This window comes from Megalobrama amblycephala, linkage group LG2, assembly GCF_018812025.1.
Source record: "Megalobrama amblycephala isolate DHTTF-2021 linkage group LG2, ASM1881202v1, whole genome shotgun sequence".
NCBI lineage: Eukaryota > Metazoa > Chordata > Actinopteri > Cypriniformes > Xenocyprididae > Megalobrama > Megalobrama amblycephala.
The window spans coordinates 61,598,975-61,621,405 of record NC_063045.1 but is presented as its reverse complement, the minus strand read 5'-3'; the positions used below and the strand labels follow the sequence as shown (position 1 = coordinate 61,621,405).

General features: G+C 35.5%; 1 protein-coding gene across 4 annotated transcripts in view; it reads right to left on the bottom strand.

The window, feature by feature from the left end:
• Window positions 1-22,431, bottom strand: part of pdlim5b (PDZ and LIM domain 5b) — a 105,685-nt gene that overhangs the window by 42,187 nt on the left and 41,067 nt on the right. For all 4 annotated transcript variants that reach the window (XM_048181355.1, XM_048181353.1, XM_048181357.1 and 1 more), the window contains exon 3: window positions 10,264-10,415. In XM_048181355.1, the coding sequence (XP_048037312.1) occupies window positions 10,264-10,415 (152 nt within the window). The remainder of the gene's footprint in view (window positions 1-10,263; window positions 10,416-22,431) is intronic.

The following is a 22,431-nucleotide window of genomic DNA, read 5'->3' as shown; positions in this document are numbered from 1 at the left end:
TCTCACACACACACACAGACACACGATCAGATGTTTGATAATGTCTCCGGCAGACCGTGAGCCGCAGGAGGAGGAAGATGAATAAAATGAGCCGGGAACAGAGCTGTTATTCAGCTTATGAAGCTCTGATGTCAAATACCTGCGTTTCCATCTTCTGACTGACAAAATGGCTTTTCCTTCCACGTTCCTTCCACAACTAATATACACCAAACGACATTTCAAGAGGTTCATTATCAGCTCCAGCGGGATCCACTGAAAACGGACTCGCAAATAAAAACATCATATATGACGGCATGAAACGATAAATAATGTGAAATAGGGACGCGTTTATACAGGCTGAAATGTTTTAAACCGAACACAGAGTGAAACTTATAGCGCTTGGTCCAAAACAACATTTAATGTCCTTGCCACATTTAATTTAATATATATATATATATATAATTTATATAATTATATTTATACGAAGTGTGGCACAATCAATATAAATATTAACAACATCAGTAATAAAATGTTATGTTGTAATTGTTGATTTTATTATATAGTATACATTATAGTAGTAGTTTAATGATTGTTTTGTATATTATATAACTAACAATTTTGAAGTGTCCATTAAGTCTTTTATTTTTTATTTCTGCTTTTTGACACAAATAAAACAATATAAAGACAAATAAATTTGCCACATTTAATATAATTTAATAAATAAATAAACATGCCACATTTGCAACACTTTACATAAATATAACCAATAAATATCAATAAAAATTAATAACAATAAAATGTTATGTTGTAACTGTTGAAATATAATGACTATATTTGTGTCAAAAAACATTTTTAAATGTTAACTTTTTAATTTATCTATTCAATTTTGATGTTGCTATCATAATAGAATAAATATAAATAGAATAAAAATAAAATGAAATGATATTAAATAAAATGAAAAACAAAAAATAAATGACAATATAAAATAAAATAAAACATAATAAAATAAAAAACAAAACTTAGCTTAATAAAGCATAATTTTTGTTAGCAGCTAATAGTGTAGCAAAATACATAAAAATATAAATAAATAAAACAATAAATGAAATAAAACAAAAACTAAATATTAAAACAAAATAAAATTTATGTATAAAAATATGAAATAATACAAATATAGAAGAAATTAAAAAAAATATATATATAATTAAAATAAAAACTATAAAATTTACATAAAACAAATAATTAGAAATTATTAAAAATAAACGAAAAATAAAATTAAATAAAATTTAAAAAATACAAAATAAAATTAATAAAATTAATGGACACCTCGAAATGTTCAAAAATCATTAAAAAAAAAATATTGATCAATCTCTAAAGTTATTATAAAGTTATTATAAGTGCCTTGAGAAGCAGATTTAAAAGGCGCTATATAAAAAAGTTATTACTAAATTATTATTATTATTATTAAAGTTTGGTCAGAAGTGACTCTGCGAGACTGAGAGCAGAAAGAGTGTGTGGAAATGACATCATCCATAGAGTGACACCGGTGGCGTGACCTCGGATCATGACGCCTCACCAGCCATTCTGCAGCTGATCCGTGTGATGAAAACAACGGAGCGTCAGCTCAACGGGGAGCAGAACGGGTATGAGATGGAAACTCATATAATCGCTTCACGTGGAGCTTTCCAGAACAACACGGCGAGCCAAACAGCACCTCAGAGAGACGCGTTATCTGCGTTTCAGCTCAGAGATTTGAGCCGCCGTGTTCCTGCTGTCGTTTGGAGATCTGTACTTTGGAGTTTAAGAGTCTCCTGATGCTATCTCCCCTAAATAGAGAACACAGTGAAGGACACTTACTGTGACGACTTCAGTTATTTCACAAGCGTATCCAAACAGCTGACGTGCGATCTACTCCATAACGCTGGAGCGCACGGATCAGTTTCAAGCCTTTAGCTGAAGAATGAACGATCCTGCCAAAACAGGAGGGTTTGGTGCCGAATCACCTCATAAAACCAGTTCATTAAAGTGATATGTTAGTGTGTGTTAATGGAGCGATTCTGCAGTTCACATTGGCAGAAACAGTCAGGAGTGTGCAGCAGTTCCCGTTTCACTCTGGAATGTCACATTATGGAAGTAAAACAGATTGCAAATGCATTTCATGTTTACTTCAAATCGAAGCTTAAATTATGTACATTTTCTAACCACTTCAAGGGCTGATAATAACAACATGACATCAGTCTGAGGGGTGGCCTAATGGAAAACAGGACTCTTCACTGAATTTAATTTCAGAGAGAATAAGCGTCTGTGTTCAGAGACAGGAGCGCGAGAGAGTTCACACGGGTTTTCCTGTGTCGTAAAGGTCTAAAACACCAAACTTAGTTCTGTTTTAATGGTTCCTCTTAACACTCACATGCTACACTTTCAACACAGGAACAAAGACGGCGTACGTCTCTCTGTGGAAATGCAAGAGCAAAAATCTTGTAACTTTAAACAAAGTAGTCAGTTTTCAACATGCACTTTAAAAGCTGGAGATACACTTTATCTAGTTTATTTATTTAAAAAAAATTATAAAAAGATTAAGATATTTAAAAAAAAAAAAGAAAGTCTAATGCATTGCCAATTTTTCCAAACAAAAGTAAATAATTAAAATATAATTAAAAACAAAAACAATAATATACAAAAATGAAAAAATACTAATATTAATAAAAACAAAATCTAAAAACTAAAATAAATACATAAAATAAAACATATAAAATAACATAAAATAAGAAAACAACAACAAACAGGTAGTTTCATGTTCTATATATAAAATATAATGACTATGTAAAATCATAAATAGCAGACAATAAAATGTAAAAAAAAAAAAAAAAAAAAAACTAATACTAATAAAATCATATTAAAAAAAAAATATACATATACACATATATATATATATATATATATATATATATATATATATATATATATATATATAAAAATAGTAATAAAATAAAATAAAATAAACAAAAAACAGGTAGTTCCATGTATTCTAATCCGTTTAATTCCTGGTCTATATATACAATATAATGACTATGTAAAATCATAAATAACACACAATAAAATGTACAAAAAATAAATAATACTAATACTACTAAAAAAATAATAAAATATTAAAAAAAAAAAAAAATAGTAATAAAAAAACACAAAATAAAATAAAATAAAATAAAATAAAATAAAATAAAATAAATAAAAACGGGTAGTTCCATGTATTCTAATCTGTTTAATTCCTGGTCTATATATACACAATGTAATGACTATGTAAAATCATAAATAACACACAATAAAATGTACAAAAAAAAATAATTCTAATACTAATTAAAACATAATAAAATATAAAAAAAAAAAAAAAAAAATAGTAATAAAATAAATAAATAAATAAATAAAATAATAAAATTAAATTAAATTAAATTAAAAAAAAACAAAAAAAAAAAACAGGTAGTTCCATGTATTCTAATCCGTTTAATTCCTGGTCTATATATACACAATATAATGACTATGTAAAATAAAAAATAACACACAATAAAATGTACAGAAAATAAATAATACTAATACTAATAAAAACATAATAAAATATTAAAAAAATAAATAAAAATAGTAATAAAAAAAAAAACACAAAATAAAATAAAATAAAATAAAATAAAATGAATAAAAACGGGTAGTTCCATGTATTCTAATCTGTTTAATTCCTGGTCTATATATACACACAATATAATGACTATGTAAAATCATAAATAACACACAATAAAATGTACAAAAAAAAAAATAATTCTAATACTAATTAAAACATAATAAAATATTAAAAAAATAAATAAAAATAGTAATAAAATAAAATAAAAGAAAAAAAAAAAGAAAAACAAAAACAAAAACAAAAAACAGGTAGTTCCATGTATTCTAATCCGTTTAATTCCTGGTCTATATATACACAATATAATGACTATGTAAAATAAAAAATAACACACAATAAAATGTACAGAAAATAAATAATACTAATACTAATAAAAACATAATAAAATATGCAACTAAAAATACATGAAAATAAAATAAATTAATACATGAAAAATACATAAATAAATAAAAATAAAATAAACATTCAAATAACAGGTTGTTCAATTCCTGCACTATATACACAATATAAGCACTATGTAAAATCAAAAATAGCACACAATAAAATGTAATAATAAATAAATAAATAAATAAAATAAAAATGGAAACAACAAACAGGTTGTTCCATGTATTCTAATGCGTTGAATTGTTGGTTTGTATATACAATATGACTATATAAAATCAAAAATAACACCGGTGATCACTTTACACCAAAAAGGTTTTCATGGTTGAACCATGTTTTCACCGATTTGCGAGACAGAAACCAGCTCCGCCGGACCACAACCGCCTTTTCGTCAGTGGAAATGCATGGAAAGGTTCTAGATTGGGTGCTGTGTCGACGGAAAAGGATATTTGATGATCAGGAGCAGACAAAACCTACTTTCTTCTGCACATACCCCTTAACAGCAGCGTTTTAATGTGGGCAAAAACAGCCGCCACAACGCTGAACCTCCCAGAAGCTGCTGCGGCCGGCAGGTGACGGCGGTTTTAAGGACAGACAGACCGAGAGACAGACACATGAGCCGCTGCTCCTGCAAACCTGTCCCAAACCTCAGGCGCCGCTCAGTACACATATTTTAAACAGCACTTTATGAATACAGTCTGGAAACATCCTTAAGAAAACAAGGAAAGGGGAGCAACATGTGGTCTGAAACGAATTGAAGACGTCGACGCAAAACAAAATGGTACAAATTTTGGTTTGGATGTGGAGGGTGAGCGCCGGAGGGGGATGAATGGAAATGTGTACGAGTCTTTTGATTCATCCAGTGCAGATCAACACAGCTTGTGCCGTTTGAAGATCTCAAGAGATAAAAAACAGAGAAACAGTCAACTACACTAACCACGAGGAAAATGATTTCAATCGCTGATCATTTTCAGACTGAGAGACATTAATGTCATATTGCATCAGAGTGATCAGAGGATTTGCAAAGCAATTTTTGTTTCAGAGCAGTGATTGATATGCCACAGTAAATCATCAGCTCATCCAAAAATCAGCAAAAGGAAATCAAATAAAGTGCATCAAGATGAGTTATGATTTCATGTCAATAAAGAGACATGCAGAAACCATTTGACATCATGGCATCAAACTTTGCGTGATGCACCATATTTGCAATATTAGACACTTTTTTTGTTTTTATTTTGAAGTTTAACATACAGCTGTATGAAAAGACCAGAATTAATTTTCTCCAAAACTTCAACTCTTGAGAAAGCCTAGCCTGAAAGTTTGAATCAGTTTTAAAAGCTCAAAGTTTGTGTCTCTCAGACAAATCATTTGCTATGCAGTTGATAGGGTACACGGGTGGTTTCTAGGGTGTTGCTATGCAGCTGCTAGGGTACTCGGGTGGTTTCTAGGGTGTTACTATGCAGTTGCTAGGGTACTCGGGTGGTTTCTAGAGTGTTGCTATGCAGTTGCTAGGGTACTCGGATGGTTTCTAGGGTGTTGCTATGCAGTTGCTAGGGTACTCGGGTGGTTGCTAAGGTGTTTCTATGTGTGACAGAAATGACGACAATTGTTTATTGGGTAAACTATTACACGAAAAGACACAGTATAGCACTGTGATTCATTGTTTGATCAAAAACTTGAACTCCTATACAGAAGATTTGTAACAACATGATTGAAAACTAGATGAGTAAAGTTTGTAAACCAACTGTGATGTTGGCTTGAGAAAGCCTAAACTGAAAGTTTAAATCGGTTTTAAAACCTCAAAGTTTGAAGTCTCTCAGACAAATAATTGAGAGATAGTTGCTAGGGTACACATGTGGTTTCTAGGGTGTTGCTAGGGTACTCGGGGTGGTTGCTAAGGTGTTCCTATGTGTGACAGAAATGGTGACAATTGTTTTTTGGGCAACTATTCCACGAAAAGACACAGTATAGCACTGTGATTCATTGTTCGATCAAAAACTTCAGCTCTTGTACAGAAGATTTGTAACAATACGATTAAAAACTAGATGAGTAAAGTTTGTAAAAAAAAAAAAAATAAATAAAAAAAAAAAATGATGTTGGCTTGGCAAAGCCTAAACTGAAAGTTTAAATCAGTTTTATAAGCTCAAAGTTTGAAGTCTCTCAGACAAATCGTTTGTTATGCAGTTGCTAGGGTACTCAGGTGGTTTCTAGGGTGTTGCTATGCAGTTGCTAGGGTACTCGGGGTGGTTGCTAAGGTGTTTCTATGAGTGACAGAAATGGTGACAATTGTTTTTTGGGCAACTATTCCACGAAAAGACATGGTATAGAAATGTGTTTCATTGTTCAAACAATATGATTGAAAACTAGATGAGTAAAGTTTGCAAACAAGCTTTGATGTGGGCTTGAGAAAGCCTAGGATATTCGAGTGGTTTCTAGGGTGTTGCTATGCGGTTGCTAGGGTGCTCAGGGTGGTTGCTAAGGTGTTCCTATGTGTGACAGAAATGGTGACAATTGTTTATTGGGCAACTATTCCAGTAACAGAGACTGTATAACAGTGATTTATTGTTTGATCAAAAACTTCAACTCCTGTACAGAAGATTTGTAACAATATGATTAAAAACTAGATGAGTAAAGTTTGTAAACAAACTTTGACGTTGGCTTGAGAAAGCCTAAACTGAAAGTTTGAATCGGTTTTAAAAGCTCAAAATTTGAAATCTCTCAGACAAATCATTTGCTATGCAGTTGCTAGGGTACTCAGGTGGTTTCTAGGGTGTTGCTATGCAGTTGCTAGGGTACTCAGGGTGGTTGCTAAGGTGTTTCTATGAGTGACAGAAATGGTGACAATTGTTTTTTGGGCAACTATTTCACAAAAAGACACAGTATAGCACTGTGATTCATTGTTCGATCAAAAACTTCAGCTCTTGTACAGAAGATTTGTAACAATACGATTAAAAACTAGATGAGTAAAGTTTGTAAAAAAAAAATTGATGTTGGCTTGGCAAAGCCTAAACTGAAAGTTTAAATCAGTTTTAAAAGTTCAAAGTTTGAAGTCTCTCAGACAAATCGTTTGTTATGCAGTTGCTAGGGTACTCGGGTGGTTTCTAAGGTGTAGCTATGCAGTTGCTAGGGTATTCGGGGTGGTTGCTAAGGTGTTCCTATGTGTGACAGAAATTGGGACAATTGTTTTTTGGCCAACTTTTCCATTAACAGACACTGTATAACACTGATTTATTGTTCGATCAAAAACTTCAACTCCTGTACAGAAGATTTGTAACAATATGTTTGAAAACTAGACGAGTAAAGTTTGTAAACAAACTTTGACGTTGGCTTGAGAAAGCCTAGGGTATTCGAGCTAGGGCATTTGAGTGGTTTCTAGGGTGTTGCTATGCAGTTGCTAAGGTACTCAGGGTGGTTGCTAAGGTGTTCCCATGTGACAAATGGTGACAATTGTTTTTTGGGCAACTATTCAGCGAAAAGACATGGTATAGAAATGTGTTTCATTGTTCAAACAATATGATTGAAAACTAGATGAGTAAAGTTTGTAAACAAGCTTTGATGTTGGCTTGAGAAAGCCTAGGGTATTCGAGTGGTTTCTAGGGTGTTGCTATGCAGTTGCTAGGGTACACATGTGGTTTCTAGGGTGTTGCTAGGGTACTCGGGATGGTTGCTAAGGTGTTTCTATGTGTGACAGAAATGGTGACAATTGTTTTTTGGGCAACTATTCCACGAAAAGACACAGTATAGCACTGTGATTCCTTGTTCGATCAAAAACTTCAGCTCTTGTACAGAAGATATGTAACAATACGATTAAAAACTAGATGAGTAAAGTTTGTAAAAAAAAAATTGATGTTGGCTTGGCAAAGCCTAAACTGAAAGTTTAAATCAGTTGTAAAAGTTCAAAGTTCTTTCAGTCTTTCAGTCTCTCAGACAAATAGTTTGTTATGCAGTTGCTAGGGTACACTGGTGGTTTCTAGGGTGTTGCTATGCAGTTGCTAGGGTACTCTGGGTGGTTGCTAAGGTGTTCCTATGTGCGACAAATGGTGACAATTGTTTTTTGGGCAACTATTCCATGAAAAGACATGGTAAAGAAATGTGTTTCATTGTTCAAACAATATGATTGAAAACTAGATGAGTAAAATTTGTAAACAAGCTTTGATGTTGGCTTGAGAAAGCCTAGGATATTCGAGTGGTTTCTGGGGTGTTGCTATGCAGTTGCTAGGGTGCTCAGGGTGGTTGCTAACATGTTCCTATGTGTGACAGAAATGGTGACAATTGTTTATTGGGCAACTATTCCATTAACAGAGACTGTATAACAGTGATTTATTGTTCGATCAAAAACTTCAACTCCTGTACAGAAGATTTGTAACAACATGATTAAAAACTAGAAAAGTATGCAGTTGCTAGGGTACTCAGGGTGGTTGCTAAGGTGTTCCTATGTTTGACAGAAATGGTGAAAGAATTGTTTTTTGGGCAACTATTCCATTAAAAGACACGGTATAACATTGTGATTCATTGTTCAATCAGAAATCATTGTAAAAGCGATTCCAACGGTATCGTTTCTCTTTGCCGTCTTTATCATTACAGCTATTGCCGTTATTGTGAACGGGCCATAACTCTTGTAATTTGCGTCATGTAAAAGAGGTGTAACGGAAGACTTATAAACCTCATCATCCACTCAATATTCACAATCAAACCACAATTGAAACTCTTCAGAAACACGTACAGACATGCTGGTTCATTAATAAGCGAGTTACAGCTGATCTGGGTGGTTTGGGTTCAAATGGCTCTCTGGGATCTCAGAGTAAACGCTACGCTCTTCCTAATGTGATGTTATCTTAATAGTCAAGCTTAAGTGCTGTTTGATGGCCTTTGCAGACTCACTGACAAATGTTCAACAGCTATGAAAACGGCACTAAAAGACTTTAATGGGAGATTCCTGAGCTCTTGCACAATCTCTCTTCCCTAAATTTCCTTTCAAAGGGCCCATAACTCCAGAATATGAGCTGTTTCTTTCGCTGCACCTCGTTTTAAACCAACTAAATCTTAAAAATTAAAATCTACAGTGCATCCTTTTCCTTTTTTAATGAATCTGCCTATGGTCAACACACGTTTACAGACATTTAAAGGAATAAATCACGGCGAAATGATTTACTTCTTTCCATACCTCTCTCAAAATAAACCTTGCAATGAAAATAATTGAAATAGATCATGTCCAACTGGAAAAATGACAAAAAAGCATCATAAAAGAGGTCTGACTATATTCCAGAGTCATCTGAAGGCATAAATTTGTGTCTGTTCTTCACATAATCTTAAGTTGGTATTTACTGATACTTTTATGGCATTTTTTATGCATCTATCCGCATTTGCTTTTATTGTACAGAAAATTACAGCATTTAGATCTTGCAATCTAGGATTTTGAATGTCACGCTCACATAAAAACACATACCTTGAATGCAATGCAATTCACTTTGGATAAAAGCATCAGCCAAAATGCATAAATGTAATTGATCTAAAGAAGAAAATAAGGTCTGGAAGAACACGAGGGTGTGTAAATAATGCGTTAACGATGCACTAATCCTTTAATTGTAATTCAGCAATCCTAGAATGACTGTATAACACTGATAACTGTGATGATAGATGAACAAAACTACAATTAAAGATTCAGTGGCCAGGCTTCTGAAGAAACTGATGTGCAGAGAGGCCATTAAAACAGGCTGAAACACAAGAGTCTGTCGATCCGAACATCTTGACTGCATTAGATCCTGCGTGTCCCGCGATGGGAAGAGGCCGCAGGAGGGACAAAACCCGGCCAAGAGCTGCATTAACCAAACAGCTCATCTCCTCTGGAGGAACCGCTGTCATATTTACACAATCCCTGATCTTATCTGGACAAACATGAGTTTGCTTTCAATAAAGGTTCTGCTTGACCTATGGGACGATGCAGTTTGCAGGTACATTAGCGGTCAACAGTATGAAATAACTGCGATTTTTTTTTTTTATGTTTCTCTTCCGTCTTTTCTACTCACCAAGGATGCATTTATTTGATAAAAATACAGTAAAAATAGTGAAATATTTTTACAATTTAAATCAGCTGTTTTCTATGTGAATATATAGTAAAGTGTAATTTATTTCTGTGATCAAAGGAGAATTTTCAGCATCATTACTCCAGTCTTCAGTGTCACATGATCCTTCAGAAATCATTCTATTGTGATCATGATCTAATATATGTGTGTGTGTTTTACCTCAGCAGAGAGAGGTTCAGGTTCCCCGTACAGGCTTTGATTTTGTTCTGGGCTTCCAGGTGGGTCATTCCCTCCGTGGCGATGCCATCGATAGACAACACAACGTCCCCGACGCTGATCTTGGCTTTAGCTGCCTTTCCTCCATCTGTCAGCTACATCAAACACAAACACACACAGTTCAGAGAGGAACTACTACACAACCCTAGAAAGTGTCTGATTCTATTGCTATCTTATTGCGGAGCAGAAATGATAATTGATTTGGAACAACATTCATACGCAACAACACAAATAATACTTCTCATGTGACGTGCACAAGAGATTTAACTCACAGTAGTTTCACTGATAATCCAGTGAGCCGTTAACCACTGTGACTCGCTCAACTGAGTCAGTGAGTTCAATCTGATTCATGTGGTTCTGTGAAGCAGATTCATTTCAAAAGATTCATTTACAAATCGGACAGAGATCAAGTCTTACACTCAAAAAAGCTGGGTTAAAAACAAATCCAAGTTGGGTAAAATGTGGACAAACCCAGTGATTGGGTTGTTTTAATCCAGCGGCTGGGTTAAATGTGCTGTCCAAAGCTATTGTTTAAAAATGACTATATGTCTGGCTTAAAATGAACCCAAAATATGTTGGAAATTAAAAATCAGAAACATAATTACTAGAGGCAACAATAATAATCAAAAAGGTGAACATTTATTAATAATCAAATTTAATAAATGTTTATTATTTAATTATTATCCATTAAACTTATTAATAAATGTTAATTTCCAACATTTGGGTTAATTTTAAGCAAACAATATAGTAATTCTTAAACAATAGTTGAGTTATATAAAACTACCCAGCAGGTTGGGCAAACATTTAACCCAATTCGCTGGGTTAAAAACAACAAATTCACTGGGTTAAAACATTCAATTCACTGGGTTAAAAACAACCAATTCACTGGGTTAAAACAACCCAACCTCTGGGTTAAAAACAACCCAATTCGCTGGGTTAAAGCAACCCAACCTCTGGGTTAAAACAGGGTTCATGCAGGTTTCAGTAAGTCAAATTTAAGACCTTTTTAAGACATTTTAAGACCATAAAGATTGAAATTTAAGACCTACACGATGCACTGCCAAAAAATATTCAAATCAAAGAAATTCTGAAAAAATCATTTTATTTCAATGAATTCAGTAATTAATGCTTTGAAAAAGCATTAATTTAATTTACAGATAAAGCAATCACATTAGTAACCTTCCACACACCACAATGTGCCAAATGCCCAAAACCTTAGGCCCAAAATGAAAATAGGCTAAAACAAACTTGCCCTCAAATAGAATAGATTTCATCTCATATTTATTTACATTACAAAACAGAATATTAATAGCCTAATAGAGATTGAACAGGCTACTCCAACCCAGGTAACAACCAATGTAGCGCACACACACACACCAGATAATCCATGATAGATAGATACTTACCTCGGGATAATTAGAGTATCTATCTATCTATCTATCTATCTATCTATCTATCTATCTATCTAACATTATCTGATATGTGTGTCCCGCACTGTCCCATGAACTGTGAGCCCAGGTACCTTGACTTAACAATACCATTGTTCCAGAAACGAACGTGGACGTCAAGCTGCTTGGTCCTGGTGGCTTTCATTGAACATTACGACATACGGCCCGGTAAGAGTACGAATCAATTCCCCCTTTATAAACTCCCCCAATCCAAATCTCGCCACATAAGTGATCTTGTTGGGCCCGCAGTACGTCTTCGCGAATACTGAATCAGGGAACATCACTTGGAAGAGATCGCTAATCTCACTGCTGCTATTAAATGAGTGGTGTTTAGTCACCGTGTGTAGTATCCAAAGCACCTCGGCTTTCGATGTGTCAGTCGATCCAAAAGTTCCCCGAAGGTTGTTCGACGGAGCTGCGATGATATTGCGCTGGAGACCGGAGGGACCAGGCATTGAGGAGGACGACGGCAGTGGTGAGGCTAATTGGCCGAGTCCGCTGAAGGCATTTTGCTGCTAGCTTGTGTTTCTCCGCTCTGGCGTGTGACTCCAGCGCCTTCACACCCAGAGTACCTGATTGATTTTTTTTTTTTTTTGCAAAGTTCGCAGTGAGCCTCGTACATGGAGCTGGGTACCGCTTGTAACCAACAGCAGAAAACGCTGTGATTAGCCATGTCTCGTTGAAAGTAACTCTGAGGAGACGCAGACGTATTTTGCGGGCAGGTATTGCATTTATCACGGGATTTGTAGTTTTATCAACGCGTATACCAACACCAATATACCCCAGAAAGAACTACGACTCGCCACTTTTTTGCTACTTTGTAATAACTTTCAGCAGGTAACGTTTCTGGAAATGGATAAAAAAAAATTTTTAGACCCGACTAAATGAAATTTAAGACCTCGGATGAAAATCTGGCCGTTTTTAAGACTTTTTAAGGCCTTAAATTTAAAGTTCAGAATTTTAGACTTTTTAAGACTTTTTAAGACCCCGCGGGAACCCTGTAAAAACAACCCAATTCGCTGGGATAAAACAACCCAAGCCACTGGGATAAAACAACCCAATTCGTTGGGTTAAAACATTCAATTCGCTGGGTTAAAACATTCAATTCGCTGGGTTAAAAACAAACAATTCGCTGGGTTAAAACAACCCAATTTCTGGGTTAAAAACAACCCAATTCGCTGGGTTAAAACAACCCAATCTCTGGGTTAAAAACAACCCAATTCGCTGGGTTAAAAACAACCCAATTCGCTGGGATAAAACAACCCAATCTCTGGGTTAAAAACAACCCAATCTCTGGGTTAAAAACAACCCAATTCGCTGGGTTAAAACAACCCAATCTCTGGGTTAAAAACAACCCAATTCGCTGGGTTAAAAACAACCAATTCGCTGGGTTAAAACAACCCAAGCCGCTGGGATAAAACAACCCAATTCGTTGGGTTAAAACATTCAATTCGCTGGGTTAAAACATTCAATTCGCTGGGTTAAAAACAAACAATTCGCTGGGTTAAAACAACCCAATCTCTGGGTTAAAAACAACCCAATTCGCTGGTTAAAACAACCCAATCTCTGGGTTAAAACAACCCAATCTCTGGGTTAAAAACAACCCAATTCGCTGGGTTAAAAACAACCCAATTCGCTGGGTTAAAAACAACCCAATTCGCTGGGTTAAAAACAACCCAATTCGCTGGGTTAAAAACAACCAATTCACTGGGTTAAAACATTCAATTAGCTGGGTTAAAAACAGCCAATTCGCTGGGTTAAAAATAACCAATTCGCTGGGTTAAAACAACCCAACCTCTGGGTTAAAAACAACCCAATTCGCTGGGTTAAAACAACCCAATTCGCTGGGTTAAAACAACCCAAGCCGCTGGGATAAAACAACCCAATTCGTTGGGTTAAAACATTCAATTCGCTGGGTTAAAAACAACCAATTCGCTGGGTTAAAACAACCCAAGCCGCTGGGATAAAACAACCCAATTCGTTGGGTTAAAACATTCAATTCGCTGGGTTAAAAACAACCAATTCGCTGGGTTAAAACAACCCAATCTCTGGGTTAAAAACAACCCAATTCGCTGGGTTAAAAACAACCAATTCGCTGGGTTAAAACAACCCAATTCGCTGCGATAAAACAACCCAATTCGCTGGGTTAAAAACAACCAATTCACTGGGTTAAAACATTCAATTAGCTGGGTTAAAAACAGCCAATTCGCTGGGTTAAAAATAACCAATTCGCTGGGTTAAAACAACCCAACCTCTGGGTTAAAAACAACCCAATTCGCTGGGTTAAAACAACCCAATTCGCTGGGTTAAAACAACCCAAGCCGCTGGGATAAAACAACCCAAGCCGCTGGGTTAAAACATTCAATTCGCTGGGTTAAAACAACCCAATCTCTGGGTTAAAAACAACCCAATTCGCTGGGTTAAAAACAACCAATTCGCTGGGTTAAAACATCCAATTCGCTGGCTTAAAACAACCCAATTCGCTGGCTTAAAACAACCCAATTCGCTGGGATAAAACAACCCAATCTCTGGGTTAAAAAGAACCCAATTCTCTGGGTTAAAAACAACCCAATTCGCTGGGTTAAAACAACCCAAGCCGCTGGGATAAAACAACCCAATTCGTTGGGTTAAAACATTCAATTCGCTGGGTTAAAAACAACCAATTCGCTGGGTTAAAACAACCCAAGCCGCTGGGATAAAACAACCCAATTCGTTGGGTTAAAACATTCAATTCGCTGGGTTAAAAACAACCAATTCGCTGGGTTAAAACAGCCCAATCTCTGGGTTAAAAACAACCCAATTCGCTGGGTTAAAAACATTCAATTCGCTGGGTTAAAACAACCCAATTCGCTGCGATAAAACAACCCAATTCGCTGGGTTAAAAACAACCAATTCACTGGGTTAAAACATTCAATTAGCTGGGTTAAAAACAGCCAATTCGCTGGGTTAAAAATCACCAATTCGCTGGGTTAAAACAACCCAACCTCTGGGTTAAAAACAACCCAATTCGCTGGGTTAAAACAACCCAATTCGCTGGGTTAAAACAACCCAAGCCGCTGGGATAAAACAACCCAAGCCGCTGGGTTAAAACATTCAATTCGCTGGGTTAAAACAACCCAATCTCTGGGTTAAAAACAACCCAATTCGCTGGGTTAAAAACAACCAATTCGCTGGGTTAAAACATCCAATTCGCTGGCTTAAAACAACCCAATTCGCTGGCTTAAAACAACCCAATTCGCTGGGATAAAACAACCCAATCTCTGGGTTAAAAAGAACCCAATTCTCTGGGTTAAAAACAACCAATTCGCTGGGTTAAAACAACCCAAGCCGCTGGGATAAAACAACCCAATTCGTTGGGTTAAAACATTCAATTCGCTGGGTTAAAAACAACCAATTCGCTGGGTTAAAACAGCCCAATCTCTGGGTTAAAAACAACCCAATTCGCTGGGTTAAAAACATTCAATTCGCTGGGTTAAAACAACCCAATTCGCTGCGATAAAACAACCCAATTCGCTGCGATAAAACAACCCAATTCGCTGGGTTAAAAACAACCAATTCACTGGGTTAAAACATTCAATTAGCTGGGTTAAAAACAGCCAATTCGCTGGGTTAAAAATCACCAATTCGCTGGGTTAAAACAACCCAACCTCTGGGTTAAAAACAACCCAATTCGCTGGGTTAAAACAACCCAATTCGCTGGGTTAAAACAACCCAAGCCGCTGGGATAAAACAACCCAAGCCGCTGGGTTAAAACATTCAATTCGCTGGGTTAAAACAACCCAATCTCTGGGTTAAAAACAACCCAATTCGCTGGGTTAAAAACAACCAATTCGCTGGGTTAAAACATCCAATTCGCTGGCTTAAAACAACCCAATTCGCTGGCTTAAAACAACCCAATTCGCTGGGATAAAACAACCCAATCTCTGGGTTAAAAAGAACCCAATTCTCTGGGTTAAAAACAACCAATTCGCTGGGTTAAAACAACCCAATTCGCTGGGTTAAAAAAAACCAATTCGCTGGGTTAAAACAACCCAACCCGCTGGGTTAAAACAACCCAATTCGCTGGGTTAAAACATCCAATTCGCTGGGTTAAAACATCCAATTCGCTGGCTTAAAACAACCCAATTCGCTGGGATAAAACAACCCAATCTCTGGGTTAAAAACAACCCAATTCGCTGGGTTAAAAACAACCAATTCACTGGGTTAAAACATCCAATTCGCTGGGTTAAAAACAACCAATTCGCTGGGTTAAAACAACCCAATTCGCTGGCTTAAAACAACCCAATTCGCTGGGATAAAACAACCCAAACGCTGGGTTAAAAACAACCAATTCGCTGGGTTAAAACATCCAATTCGCTGGGTTAAAACAACCCAATTCGCTGGGTTAAAAACAACCAATTCGCTGGGTTAAAACATCCAATTCGCTGGCTTAAAACAACCCAATTCGCTGGCTTAAAACAACCCAATTCGCTGGGATAAAACAACCCAATCTCTGGGTTAAAAAGAACCCAATTCTCTGGGTTAAAAACAACCAATTCGCTGGGTTAAAACAACCCAAGCCGCTGGGATAAAACAACCCAATTCGTTGGGTTAAAACATTCAATTCGCTGGGTTAAAAACAACCAATTCGCTGGGTTAAAACAGCCCAATCTCTGGGTTAAAAACAACCCAATTCGCTGGGTTAAAAACATTCAATTCGCTGGGTTAAAACAACCCAATTCGCTGCGATAAAACAACCCAATTCGCTGCGATAAAACAACCCAATTCGCTGGGTTAAAAACAACCAATTCACTGGGTTAAAACATTCAATTAGCTGGGTTAAAAACAGCCAATTCGCTGGGTTAAAAATCACCAATTCGCTGGGTTAAAACAACCCAACCTCTGGGTTAAAAACAACCCAATTCGCTGGGTTAAAACAACCCAATTCGCTGGGTTAAAACAACCCAAGCCGCTGGGATAAAACAACCCAAGCCGCTGGGTTAAAACATTCAATTCGCTGGGTTAAAACAACCCAATCTCTGGGTTAAAAACAACCCAATTCGCTGGGTTAAAAACAACCAATTCGCTGGGTTAAAACATCCAATTCGCTGGCTTAAAACAACCCAATTCGCTGGCTTAAAACAACCCAATTCGCTGGGATAAAACAACCCAATCTCTGGGTTAAAAAGAACCCAATTCTCTGGGTTAAAAACAACCAATTCGCTGGGTTAAAACAACCCAATTCGCTGGGTTAAAAAAAACCAATTCGCTGGGTTAAAACAACCCAACCCGCTGGGTTAAAACAACCCAATTCGCTGGGTTAAAACATCCAATTCGCTGGGTTAAAACATCCAATTCGCTGGCTTAAAACAACCCAATTCGCTGGGATAAAACAACCCAATCTCTGGGTTAAAAACAACCCAATTCGCTGGGTTAAAAACAACCAATTCACTGGGTTAAAACATCCAATTCGCTGGGTTAAAAACAACCAATTCGCTGGGTTAAAACAACCCAATTCGCTGGCTTAAAACAACCCAATTCGCTGGGATAAAACAACCCAAACGCTGGGTTAAAAACAACCAATTCGCTGGGTTAAAACATCCAATTCGCTGGGTTAAAACAACCCAATTCGCTGGGTTAAAAACAACCAATTCGCTGGGTTAAAACAACCCAACCCGCTGGGTTAAAACAACCCAATTCGCTGGGTTAAAACATCCAATTCGCTGGCTTAAAACAACCCAATTCGCTGGGATAAAACAACCCAAACGCTGGGTTAAAAACAACCAATTCGCTGGGTTAAAACATCCAATTCGCTGGGTTAAAACAACCCAACCCGCTGGGTTAAAACAACCAATTCACTGGGTTAAAACATCCACTTCGCTGGGTTAAAACAACGTTGGGCAAACATTTAACTCAACAGCTTGGTTAAAGCAACCCAATAGCTGGGTTTGTCCATTTTTAACCCAACTTGGGTTTTTTAACCCAGCATTTTTTTTTTAGAGTGTACGCGCAAGTAAAGCTTTACATATATATCACCTTTTAAAACAGTGTTTAAACTGTGATTTACAGAAGAGAAATTCACAGGAAAAAAAAAAAATGCAAATGTAAATCCAGTCTGTTTCTCACAAATCAAACGAGTAAAATTTTTCAAAGTTTGAATTCTTTAAGCTACATTTATTGTGAGTTTAATTAAAAAGAGAGGTGGTAGTCTTCAAACAAATAATTTCTAACAAATAATCAATCTTTCAACAAATTAAATAAAAAAAATTCGAGCAGAAATGTTTTTTTTGCTCGACTTCAATTGTGTCGAGTTACTTTACCCTGATTAAACTGATTTAAGCTTTATTTTTAATAGATTTTAATAGTTTTCGTTCACAATGACAGTGGTTATAACAATAACTTCCTACCGCAGACCACTCGCTTTGATGTCAATGTAATAAATCTCGTAAGCCGTACATCTCCAGACTTAAAAGCAGTTCTGGACAGATAATGATTATACAGCTGAAAGATCTGGCTGTTAATAATCAAACCATTCACAGAAGCTGCAGATCAACAAATGACTGATGCTCCACTGACCTTTGACCCTATTGGCCCTAATTGAAAGACGGATCCATACTTTGATGCAGAAGTGCGGCGAGACGTTCACGCGAGCAGACGCTGATGAAATACTAGCTTCAGGAGACACGGGAGTCCAGCTGTAATTTATTAGGGGCTTTAAATCTGTAGCTCCGAGACGCTGCAGTGCTGTCGACCTGATCAGATTAGACCTGACGGGCTATTAGACTCCATCTTAGAAACCATCCTCGCTCTTGTCTGGACTAATAAACAACCCGATACCTTACTAGATAACTACAGCAGGGGAAGGAAAGTCTTTACTCCAATGATTTACACAAACGAAAATAAAACTAAACAGCTTCTGTGGAGATTCTCAGAGAGTCTTAAAAGCCTCACATGTATTCTTTACAGGTATCCCAGAATGCACTGCAACTACAGAAAAAAAAAATATCCAAGATGGTCAACAAAAGTCAAGAGTAGGGATGCACCGATATGAAAATTTAGGCCGATACCGATAACCGATAATTCTTTATATTTGAAAGCCGATAACCGATATATTTACCGATAAATCTAAATCAAAGTTTATAATTTTTGAGAGCCTGATTACAAAAACAAAAGTCTCACCATTAAAATCCATGTCCCAAGCACACAATTATAATGTTCTCATTATAATTTTGTGTAGCCGAAATGACAGACTTGCGCTGCACATGTTGTATTTAAGTGTATTTTCCTTTTTGAAGTGATTTCAATCATATTTCAAGCAATTCAAAACCATCATGGCAAACATCTGAAGTGTCTCAGCTGAAGGAAATCATCCATTATTTATCGGCTTTAATATATATTGGCCAAATTTTCTTAATCGGGCCGATAACGATAAATAAATCAACATATATCGGCCGATACCGATATGGTAGCCGATATATTGTTTATTCTTCCATCTTGGATTTATTGTTTCACTAAGCTTGTTGAAATGCATCCTCAATACCAAGAATACAAGCAAAACTGCCTTAGAAATGTAATATTTATTTATATATAGAATATAATTTCTGAAATGTCTCAGCTGAAGGAAATAATGCATTATTTATCGGCCAAATTTTATTATCTGGCCGATAACGATAATATTAAAAATGAATATTGATATTGGCCGATACCGATATGGTGGCCGATATATCGTGCAACCCCAGTCAAGAGAAATGCATGTTATATTTCATCCAATACCAAAAAGTATAAATATGAATTTCATATTATATTTCCACAAACTAAACAAGTGTTTCCCCATCATTATATTCTAATGAGATGCTTTTTCATAGTGAGAAACGGGTTAACAAAATAAAGCTCAGATAAAAAGAAAAGATGCACCGATATATCGGCCAATAATCAGTATCGGTCGATAGTTTAAAAACAGCCGATAGTCAGGGATATTTTCGGCCAATCAAAAGAGGGCAGGAAAATGCACTGAATTTGTGATTTGTTTGATGTTCAATATTAATAGTAATTATATGAATTAATAATATTCAGAAAGTTAAGTCTTATTAATCTTCAGAATGCATGTTAATATTAATTTGAGTAATGTGTTTTTTTATTGTGAAATAAGTTGATGAAATGGAGAATAATGTTTTTATTTGCATTTCTTTCAACATAATAATTTAAAATAAAATGATTAATTATAATTATCATTAATTTAAAAAAAAAAAAAAGGTATAAAAGGCAGAACCCCCAAACTATTGGTATCGTTATCGGCAGATATCACTCTAAATAATCGGATATCAGTAGAAAAAATTAGTATCGGTGCATCTCTAACAAAAAGGTTTAAAAGTTTATCTTTGAAAAATTTTCCAAGAAGGATCGCATGCATTGTGAAAAAGGGCGTTTCATCCCAGATATATATGATTAATCGCGATTAATCGATTTGACAGCACTAGTTTTAATAGATTAAATTGTATAAATTTCAGTTAATCTTGCATACTATAAAGTGAGCTGGCATGGAGTCTGTGCTGCTCGATGTGTCTGAGCAAGAAGGACTCATGCACAGGTGTGCATGTGAGGAATTATGCAACCATGCATGATGAATATCAGTCATTCATCATTTCACATCTGCTAAGCAACTAACTCAACTAAAGCACCTTCCCACCTCCGGAGTCAGATTAAGACTTGCTCTGCTCTTGGCCAACAGCTTTAAAACAACATTTGTGATGCGGGATTGATGAAAGAAACACTTCATCCTGTCAAAAGTTTTGCCTGATTCCATGATATTTTTTTAGGGTCAAACGCGTTTAGAGCAACATGAGCACAGGTATGTTTATGTGAAATGTTCCTTCAAGAAAGTGAATTGTGATTTCTTGTTATCTTTAAAAGACAAAAAGGCTTAATGTGACCAATAAAAGTCTCTCATCTTGACATGTTCAGAAATTAGGGCCCTATAATTTTGAGAAATCCAGTCATAAAAATGGAATTTACTTGTATAAGTTCACGATTTCAATTAATTACACATGATTTTTGATTCCTAACATTTCATTTAAACATTAAATCTGAGTCCAGAAAAAATGAAATGGAAAAAATGGCCCTATAATGATCTACGCCACATTGCATTATTCCAGCAGCAGGTCACAACTTTAAATTCCGTCCCACAACTCTAAGGACGCACCTCTGGGAGTCTGACGGGGTCACACACACTAATCCAGCGCTCTTCGAGTCATTAGGTCAAAGACAACAGCCGGGCCTCAAAGCCTGAATCGAATTTAATGGGCCAAGGAGACCCGAGAACACAGGAACAAGACGAGAGCGGAGGGGTCTTCACCCGGTCAGAGAACACGCTAAACTGATACAGACACGTGTGTGTATGAAAGCCGCTTAACATTAGCATGAGTCCCAGCAGTCATCACTTTTATTAACGTCATAAACTAAACCTCAGCCTCATAAAGCTAAAGGCAACAAGGATCAAATCCCACCGCAGAGGAGAACTCCACCCCAAATCAAACAGAACATCTCACAGTTTTCTTTACGTTTGCCTTTAAATGTTTTATCCATCATATTTCTAGCAGCATTTTCAAAATGAAAGATTAACAAGGCTTTTTAACAGATGTTGTACGCCGAGTTATGATCATGTGTGACAGGAGAACTTTTACATGTCTACGTTTCTACCTTTAAGCCAACAGAAAACACAGTTTGAAAGCTATTTTACTTACATAATGTGATGTATACATTATAAACATTCTATGAGGAAATAATAAAATAAAAAAATACACAAATAAATATATAAATAAAAAAAAATAAATTTTATATATACACATATATATATATATATATATATATATATATATATATATATATATATATATATATATATATATATATTTATATTTTTTTCTTTTTTATAATAATAATGAAAATAAAAATTTATAATTATATCAATTATAAATATATAAATTTGGATTTGGATGGATGGATTTATTTGGATTTATATAAATATATAATACATAAACTAAAAATAATAATTATAAATAAAATATATACACAATTTAAAATTATATAAAATATATCATTATATAAATATAAAAAATAATATTAAATATATGTAATAATGGAACAAATCTATATATACATTTAAATAATAATTGAAGTATATATATATATATATATATATATATATATATATATATATATATATATATATATATATATATATATATATATATATATATATATATATATTTCACATTCCCAGTAAGGCCAGCAACACCAGAAAGAAAGTAAACAGGGTCTATTCCTTCATTTCACACTGACCTTATTATGAAACAAACGGGACAAATAACCTTTGTTTGGTATAAACCGAAGCCGAACACTTCCCATGACATGCGTTTGGCAGATAAGCATCTCTAGAAAGCCAAATGGACGAGATACTCGCCCTCTTCCACTTGGCAGTCGTCGAACGCGCCGCAGAATCAGCGCCGGTTTAATGCCGGGCAGTAAACGCTAATGAACGGTTGCTCAGATACGACACCGAAGTTCTGCGGCCGTTCTCCTTTTATAGCCGTCTGAGGGTATCACGGGCCACGTCACACACACACACACTTATCACATAACATCCCCAAAACAGGCTCGCAATCCCAGTAACCAGTGACATTTACAT